The sequence below is a fragment of the Lycium ferocissimum genome, chromosome 7 (genome assembly GCF_029784015.1).
Source record: "Lycium ferocissimum isolate CSIRO_LF1 chromosome 7, AGI_CSIRO_Lferr_CH_V1, whole genome shotgun sequence".
Lineage (NCBI taxonomy): Eukaryota > Viridiplantae > Streptophyta > Magnoliopsida > Solanales > Solanaceae > Lycium > Lycium ferocissimum.
Genome location: NC_081348.1, coordinates 11,723,305 through 11,732,820, shown reverse-complemented (window position 1 = coordinate 11,732,820; position 9,516 = coordinate 11,723,305). Strand labels below are relative to the sequence as shown.

Here is a 9,516-nt window from a genome sequence, read left to right as displayed (position 1 = left end):
TGGTGGACTTAGTAGCAGCAATAGTAGATGATGTGGGCTCAGATGGTGCTGAAGTGTTGCCAACCGTAGAGGATTGGAGGTGGCACTAGTACTCTTCCCTGCAGGGGTCATCATATCCATAAGGGAGTGCTCTCGCGCTATCTGCATGTCGCGCTTAAGCTCAGCATCTGTACGAGCGACACAGTGGTCATGCGGGCGTAATCGCCCGCTATCGATGTCATCGGTGGCTCTCGGGAAGCATCCGGCAGTGTCTCAATATCATCCAGCTCCTCATACTCATCCTCACCCAGATCTAATGGATCATCTCTGGCAGGGGTGTGATACGAAGAACTCTCTGCTGCCTCTGACTCATGCTGAGACCTATGGACCTCCTCAGTATCCATCCAACCCCAGTACCCATCGCCTCAAATAGTGGAGTCCGGGAAGCTGTGAAATCGGCGCACAACTGAGCAAAGTCAGTCATCACCGCCTTCACACTCTCTGTCTCACCAGCCTCTAACTTCTCTACCTTCATCTCCAGACTAACCACAGGCTCTTCCCACTATCTGTTGGACTCCTCCTCCGCCTTTTAAATTATGTCGGAAAGAGAGAGGATGAAGCGGGTCACTTTGGAATCCACAACCCCCACAGTCCGAGCCATGTTCCAAAAATCATCAACAGAGGGAGGGCGTGTGCTTCGAGGTGGGGCCCCTATAGCAGGTGGGGGAGTGTCACTAGTGGTGGACCCCACAGCAGTGCTAGTGGTGGACCCCAGCTAAAGCAAGACCCGAAGGTATCGGGATGGCAAAAGTGGCAGGCCTAGCAAGGTCCTCTAAGCCTGCTGTGAGATCAATGGTTTGGGCCTGGGCCCTCTTCTTTTTGCTCTCGGGGTTATCATCATCTTCCATCTAGAGAATATCTACGATCCTAACTACTGCACATTATCGGTCAACCCTTTTAAACATCGGCACCTGCCTCCTGCATAAAGTAGTGATCAAGCATGGGAAAGGGATGGACCGAGATGTCTGCCAAGCTCTATCGATAATGTGGGGGTACATAATGCAACCCACATTAATGTGTACCCCAGTCATGATGCACGCGATGAGAATGGCCTTGCGAATCCCTATTAGGGTCTCATTATGTGACGGCCAGAAATCTCTTCTTGATGAAGGATAACCAAAATTTTACTTCAATATTTAGGGTCACCTTTTCAATACCCTTCCTAGGCTTTATCCACGGAGGAGTAGTGCTCGGAGCCGCTATGATTTCTGCTAACCAGCCTCGTTTGGTTTCAGCCACATTTGATTGAATCATGTCCTCATATTCACTGTGAGGTGTGCCCTTGTTGTCAAAATATTCTAAGTTGATCCCCTCGTGGAACAAGGGAATAGCCTCTCCTCTAATAGTGCAACCCACCACAGCTTTCTTTTTCTTGCCCATATTCACACCTAGGCTGGCGTAGAATTCTTTGACAATTTGGGGGATAAACTTCCCGGGCTCTTTGGTGAACACCATCCAATTTCGCTGGTGCAATTGCTCCATGATCTTGGGAAAAGAATCTTCTAACCCAGCAAGAATGATGCGTTTCTCAATGTTGAAGGAGCGTTTAATGTCATAACGCTCCTTCACCCCTTTTATTGCCCATCTGAGACCCTCTCCCCTTTTAATCTGGGCCTCAAATCTCTGGTGGATCACATCATCAGTAGTGGCCGGAGTGCCTTATCCCAGGAGTCGGCTGTGGTGTAGAGGGTTTGGTAGATGGCCCCGCACCTAGAAGTAAACTTTTTTTCTTCCCGGATGGGGGGGCTGGGTTCTTTTGTGCCAAATTCTTGCGTCCAGTCATCCTGTACAGTCAACAAACATTAGGTCCTAAGAAAACCAAAAAGGAAAATCTTGTTGATGTTTTTATGGTTTTAAGAAAGCAGTAAACTAGCAATGATGCACAGGAAATAGAAAAAAAAACAAGGGAAGAAGAGACAAGATGCGGCCGCAAAGCAGAGTTTGCGTGGCCGCAACTTTGTAAACTCAAGATACGGAGCCGCATCTTGCTCGCAAATCATGATTTTTGGCGTGGTCACTGCCAACTCAATATGGGATGCGATGGAGATGCGGCACTGCAAACTAAGTTTGCGACCGCCAACTTAGTTTGAGGCCGCAAATCCATCATCGTCCCCAAAATTCAAGCTTAAATGACCTCCAGGCATTTTTATCCATTTTCAAGCAAGTATCCCCCATTCCCCCAATCCCAATAAGCATTACCAACATGTTTAATCTACTAACAAGTAATCCCTACCCCTAATCTAACAATTTCCACATATGAACATTAATCCCACAAAACCATTGTAAATCAAATTGAACAAATGGGAATAACGTTTCGCGAATCACACTAATGCTACAAGGCAATGTTATCGGCTACTACTATGCTTAGATTGCAAGATTTGAAAGAGTAAAAGTCAATAGCCTTGTAACATACCTTATAGATCAAAAGTAGAAATGGGCAAGCGGGAAATTGTTGATTACGATCCAATAGACACACCACACACAAGATGGGGAGGGGGTTGGGTCGGTTTTAAGGGGTGTATGCTTGCAATTATGATTAGGGGTGACAAAAGGGCACAGGAGTCGCGTTTGAAACTTAGAGGGAAAAGAATAGGAGAAAACGTTTCAAAACAAGCCTTTTATATTTTTTGGAGTTTGCATGGAGAATGCGGTCGCATATCAAGTTTGCGACCTCGCATTCCCACCGCAAATTTCACTTACCTAGCGTGGTACTGGCTGATTGGGTTGAGCAAAGTTGCGGCGGCAAATTACTCGCAAACTTCTTTTTTTTTCATTGGGCACTGCCATTTTGTGGGGTGAAATTTGCGGCCGCAAACTTTCACCGCATCCCGAGATGTGGTACCGTATCAAGGCTGCAAATTCACCCCCATCTGTAATTTTCTCATGTTCTTTTCCAATTCTTTCAACGGGTCCACCTTGAATTTATATTCCCTGCATCCTACACGCGTATAAGCAAACATTAAACAAAAAAAACTTGGGTTGCCTCCCAAGAAGCGCTTGAGTTAACATCGCGGCATGACGGTTTTACCTTTTTTATGGTTCATTGAGGTAGGTGACCTCCATTGTCTTTGTATTATCAGGTAAGCCAAAGTAATGCTTAACCCTTTGCCCATTCACTTTGAAATGCTCTCTATCCGGGGCAATAAGCTCAATAGCTCCATGTGGGAACACTTGTGCTACCTCAAAGGGCCCGGACCACTTGGACTTCAATTTACCTGGAAACAACCGGAGCCTTGAGTTGAACAACAACACCCGATCCCCGGGGATAAACTCTCTTTGCAAGATCTTTTTTGTCGTGGAAGTGCTTCATGCGGGCTTTGTAGATGAAAGAGCTCACATAGGCCTGAAATCGGAATTCATCCAGCTCATTGATTTGATCCATCCTTAATTGCAAAGCTTCGCCCCATTCAAGTTTCAACTTTTTCAAAGCCCGCAACGCTTTATGTTCAAGTTCCACTGGAAGGTGACAAGCTTTACCAAACACCAATTGATAAGGAGACATGCCAATTGGTGTCTTGTATGCTGTTCGGTAAGCCCATAGAGCATCATCCAACTTTCTTAACAATTGGTCCTATTGGCATTGACGGTTTTGGAAAGGATGCTCTTTATTTCACGATTTGACACTTTCACTTGACCACTTGTTTAGGGATGATAAGGGGTAGTAACTCTATGCTTGACGCCATACTTCTCAAGAAGTGCTTTGAACAACCGGTTGCAAAAATGACTGCCCCCATCACTAACGATTGCCCTTGGAGTCAAACCCTTGTGAAGATGTGCTTCTTCAAGAACGCAGTGACACTTTCTTTCATTGTTAGGAAGCGCTACGGCCTCCACCCATTTAGACACATAGTCCACGGCCACAAGGATATACTAGTTATTATAGGAACTCACAAATAGACCCATGAAATCGATCCCCCAAACATCAAACAACTCCACTTCAAGAATCGGCGTTATTGGGAGTTCATGCCTTCTTGGGATGCTACCATGGCGTTGACATTGGTCACAAGCTATCACAAATTCATGAGCATCTTGGTGGATGGTAGGCCAATAAAAACCATTTTGAAGAACCTTGGCCGCCGTTCTTGTGCTACTATGGTGTCCACCTATCGGAGATGAGTGACACGCTTAAATGATGGGCATCATTTATACTTCAGGTATGCACCTCCTTATGATGTTATCGGCGCAAACCCGGAATAGATATGTTTCATCCCAACAGAATTTTCGGACGTCACTTAAGAACTTTTTCTTCTGGTGGAAGTTCAAATCCTCCGGCATGATGTCACAAGCAGGAGAGTTTGCAAAGTCGGCATATCATGAAATCATATCCTATGACCTCGCCATCACTTTCTCATCCGAGAATAATTCATTTATTTCAAGGCCATCCAATGGACGCCCACCCTCTTCAAGGCGAGACAAATGGTCCGTCACTTGATTTTTACAACTTTTTCTATCTTTGACTTCAAAGTCAAATTCTTGCAAGAGAAGGACCCAACGTATCAACCTCGGTTTAGTATCTTTCTTTGTCACGAGGTAACATAGAGACACATGGTCGGTGTGAACAATCACATGGGTTCCCAACAAGTAAGCCTGAAACTTTTCGAAAGCTAACACAATAGAAAGCAACTCTTGCTCGGTGATCGTGTAATTCATTTGGACATCATTTAGAGTCTTGCTTGCATACTAAATCGGGTGGAAGATCTTATCACGCTTTTGACCAAGAACGGCCCCCATAGAAATCCGCTTGAATCACACATCAACTCAAAGGGTTGAGACCAATACGGAGCAATGATGCTAGGAACCGATGTGAGTTTCTCTTTCAAGCCCTCAAACGCCCTCAAAAAAGCATCATCAAATACAAACTTCGACTCCTTCTCCAACAACTTGCATAGAGGGTTGGCTATTTTTGAGAAATCCTTGATGAATCTTCTATAAAAATTGACATGCCCAAGGAAGCTACGAACACATTTGACAAAGATTGGGGGAGGAAGATTGACAATAACCTCAATTTTAGCTTGATCAACCTCAAGCCCCTTTTTCGAAATCTTATGCCCCAAGACAATACCTTCTCTCACCATGAAGTGACACTTCTCCCAATTTAGAACCAAGTTCGTCTCTTCACATCTTTTCAATACTTGGGCAAGATTCTCCAAGCATTCATCAAAGGAATCCCCCACCACGAAAAAGTCATCCATGAAGATTTCAATGGACTCCTCAACCATGTCGGAGAAAATAGACATCATGCAACGTTGAAAAGTTGCGGGTGCATTACATAGCCCAAAGGGCATCCTTTTAAAAGCAAAGGTCCCATAAGGACAAGTGAAAGTGATTTTCTCTTGGTCCTTGGAAGCAATGGTGATTTAGTTGTACCCAAAATAGCCATCAAGAAAACAATAATAATCCCTTCCCGCAAGCCTATCAAACATTTGATCCATGAATGCCATTGATCCATTTGTTCAACTTTTGATAATCCATGCAAACCCGCCATCCGGTGACCGTGCGAGTGGGAATCAATTCATTTTTAGCATTTGCAACCACGGTGATTCCACCCTTTTTGGGCACGCATTGAACCGGACTAACCCAAGAGCTATCCGATATAGGGTACACAACACCGGCATCTAACCACTTGATGATTTCGATCTTCACAACCTCTTGCATAGGAGGATTCAACCTCCTTTGATGTTCAACACTTGGCTCACATTCTTCATCAAGTTGAATTTTATGAGTACAAATACCGGGCGGAATCCCTTGGATATCCGCAATACACCAACCAATAGCTTTTTTGTATCTTCTCAAGATTACTAACAACCTTTCTCATTGCTCATCCGTCAACCGGGCGGAAATAATCACAGGCAATATGTTGTTAAGACCAAGAAATTCATACCTCAAGTGTGAAGGAAGAGGTTTGAGTTCCAAAGTAGGAGGCTCAATAATAGAGGGCTTTGCGGGAGGAGTTGCTCGGTTTTCTAAATCAAGATCAAGCTTCTTTGGATTGTAGTGGTATGACCCCAACCCAATCAATGCATTAACCGTCTCCTTGAACTCTTCTTCATCTTCCCCCTCATAGTTCATTATCACCGCCGCCAACATATCACCCATATGTTCATGCTCAACGGTTGTATCCATGGCTTCATCGATTGTATCAATAACCGACACAACACTCATATCCGCCGATTGTTTCATTGACTTGCAAATATGGAAAGTGACTTCTTTATCATTCATTCTAAATTTTAGGTCACCCCTCTCCACATCTACAAGAGCACGCCTCGTGGCCAAGAAAGGTCTTCCCAAGATTATGGGCACCTCGAAATCAACTTCACAATCCAAGATCACAAAATCGGCCGAAAAAATGAATCGATCAACTCTCACAAGCACATCATAGAGGATACCAACCGGTTTCTTCACGGTTCTATCCGCCATTAGCAATCTCATTGTTGTGGGTCGGCGAGTGCCCAAACCCAACTTGTTGAAAATAGAATGCCACATCAAGTTCATGCTTGCTCCAAGATCACATAGTGCTATGGCAAATTTATACATCCCAATTGTGAAAGGAATGGTGAAAGCTCCTAGATCTTCCTTCTTTTGAACTAAGGCCTTCATCACAATAGAGCTACAATGATGTGTAACTCCTACGATTTCAAAACTAGCATGTCTTCTCTTGGTTACAATATCTTTCATGAATTTGGCATAACCGGGCATTTGTTCTAGTATTTCCACCAAGGGAATGTTAAATGAAATCCCTTTCAATCTCTCGATAAACTTGAGAAATTTTTCATCACCCGCTTTCTTTGCCAATCGTTGAGGAAAAGGAGGAGGAGGATTTGGAACGAGCGGTAAATCCCTTTGCACCTCATCTACCGCTTCCTCTCCTTTTAAAGCATTATCAATTTTCGGACCGTCTTCAACAATAATAGGCTTTGCAATACTAGCCCACTTCTTCTTTGGAGTCACTTCTTCCTCAACAACAATGGGTTCTTCAACCATTTTCTCATCATCAACCACCATATCGTCTTTCACCAATGCCTCTCCCCTAATTGTCTTTCCACTCCTAGTAGTTATTTCATGGCATTTATGATCATTATCATTCCATGGATTTGCAACTGTATCACTAGGGAGTGTGCCTTTTTTCCTTTGGTTGAGAGTAGCCGAGATTTGGCCAAGTTGCGACTCTAATTGCTTGATGGTTGTTGAATGAAAACCTATGATTTGCCCCAAGCTTTTCATTTCGTCCCTTGTTTCTTTGTAAAAAGAATCGGTTGACTCCACCTTTTTCAACACTCTTGATAGCATATCTTCCATTTTAGAACTAGCGAGGTCGCTAATGGATGGTTGACTTGAAATAATTTGGTTTCCCTTTGGTGGGACATAAGGATTTGAGCTTCGGTGGTTGTTGTAATTGTTATTGTAACCACCTTGATTGTTGTTATAACCACCTTGATTGTTGTTATAACCCCCTTGATTGTTGTCCCACCAATGAGAATTCCCAATATCTTTGCTCCACCCTTGATTTCCGCTATCCTTGTTCCAACCTTGATTCCATTGACCTTGCCGCCAAGATCCTTGATTAGGACCTTGGTAGTTTGGATGGGAACCCCCGCTTGATTGTTGATAAAGTTGTCTTTCTCCTCACACACTTGGAAGCATTGCTCATCCATAGAATCCCCTTCACAAGATCCTACTACATTTACTCGCTTGGAGCCTCCACCCAACACATGTTTAGTGAGAAGATCCATTTGGGTAACCAACTTTGCCATGGTCTCATCTCTCTCTTCTTCCTTCTTTATTATCTCCCTAGACAAGACAATTTTGGAAGGACCTCCTCCATCCACTTCCGTCTCCCTAGTGGTCTCTGTCAATTTATCTAGGAGAGCACTCATCACCGCATAAGAGTTTTCCATCACAGAACCACCCGCAATATTATTTGCCACCGACTTGTTGACCGTGTCAAGTGATCGGTAGAATGTTTGGAGAAGAACACTATCGGGCAACCCATGCTTTGGACAACTCTTTACTTTCTTTTTGAAATGAGTCCAAGCCTCGTGTAGAGCTTCGGTTGGAAGTTGACGAAAGTTGTTGATTTCGTCACGGAGTTGTAACATCCGAGAAGGAGGGAAGAATTTCTTAAGGAATGCCTCGTTCAACTCCACCCATGTAGTAATAGAACCGGCTGGAAGATCATCGAACCATACGGTGGCCTCACCCGTGAGAGAGAATGGGAAGAGCCTCAACCTAACCGTCTCGACGGAGACATTTGGATGCACATTAGTGGTGCAAACCCCAAGAAAATTCTTTAAGTGCCTATTCGGGTCATCCGTTGGTAGACCCCCAAATAAGCCCTTGGTGTTGAGCAGGTGCAACATAGTAGTGTTAACAAGGAAACTCTCATTTCCTTGCACTGGAGCTGAGCGAATAGCAGCTGCATCACCCGGTTCCACAATCATTTCATCTTCATCCATGTTATCACCCATTGCACCTGAGCCAACACAACAACAATAACAAACAAAAATAAGAAGAGAAATAAAGAGTAAAAGCAAAGTTTTACATTAGTTAGTAAATTTCTAGACCGTATTCCTCGGCAGCAGTGCCAAAATTTGATACGCCCAAATTACACCTTTAGAAATACGAGTAAGCGGTCGTTGTCAAATATAGAACCCAACAAGGTTGGGTCGAATCCCACAGAGAATACAATGAAGAAATAAACTCGTTAAGTGTAACGCTTGACTAATAGTCTATATTTCTAGAGACAGGAATGTACAAAAAGTTTGGTTTTAATATTTGTCATGATCATTGGTAAGAGAATGCTTGATTTTTGATTAACAATTACTAAAGGCACTAAGGTTGTGGTTCCAATGGAAAGTAATGCAACTGGGTATTAATCCAACTCCTTTATATGTGTAGATGTAATTAAATATGGGATACAAATGCTTATCAAAAGTTTCTCAACCAAATTGATAAAGATCATTACTAAGCTTCCTCAAGCCTTAGAATGTGAAAAATATGAACACCCATTTTATCTCAAGTAACTCTCCTATCTCTAGCTCAAGTTATTAGATGTGGTTTATAAGCCTCAAATCCTTGCTATTTACTCTTTTCCTAACTTCCCCTTTCTTTCTCAAGCAAAGGAAAAGTGAATAGGTACAAATAATGTTGTACACCATTAAATGGCATTAAAGAATGAAAATAGAAAAATATCATCACACATAAATGGAAGTTGAATGCAAAACCCGATAACACAACTAACACATTTGGTCCCACAACCTTAGCTAAATGATTTAGCTACTCATACTCATTAAATAAAAAATAGTAGCAAAGAGAATATTCATGGAGCTTACAATAATGTTAATGAAGAAGATGACAAAAAGATGGAGAATCTTCTTAAAAGCTTCCACAATAAATGATATTCAAAGCTTTCTCTATGCTAAAAGACAACTGAAAAGTGAAAAGTGGAGAATATTCAATAATGTGTAGAGAGCACTAGGT

The 9,516-nt window shown here is 43.0% G+C and overlaps 1 protein-coding gene across 1 annotated transcript; it reads right to left on the bottom strand.

The window, feature by feature from the left end:
• Positions 1-5,454: 5,454 nt before the first annotated feature.
• Positions 5,455-8,504, bottom strand: LOC132061921 (uncharacterized). Its single transcript, XM_059454596.1, has 3 exons — positions 7,470-8,504; positions 5,921-7,302; positions 5,455-5,824 (listed from the first exon to the last, which is right to left on the bottom strand). The coding sequence occupies exons 1-3, from the start codon at positions 8,502-8,504 to the stop codon at positions 5,455-5,457; spliced, it is 2,787 nt and encodes a 928-aa protein (XP_059310579.1).
• Between the last annotated feature and the right edge of the window lie 1,012 nt (positions 8,505-9,516).

Bases quoted from the DNA above. Each gene is read 5' to 3' on its own strand.
- LOC132061921 (XM_059454596.1), bottom strand. From the start codon at position 8,504: ATGGGTGATAACATGGATGAAGATGAAATGATTGTGGAACCGGGTGAT. The intron at 7,303-7,469 runs GTGGTTATAACA...GTGTTGAAAAAG, and splicing joins GGGTTATAACAACAATCAAG to GTGGAGTCAACCGATTCTTT. The intron at 5,825-5,920 runs GTATGAATTTCT...AATCTTGAGAAG, and splicing joins CCTCTTCCTTCACACTTGAG to ATACAAAAAAGCTATTGGTT.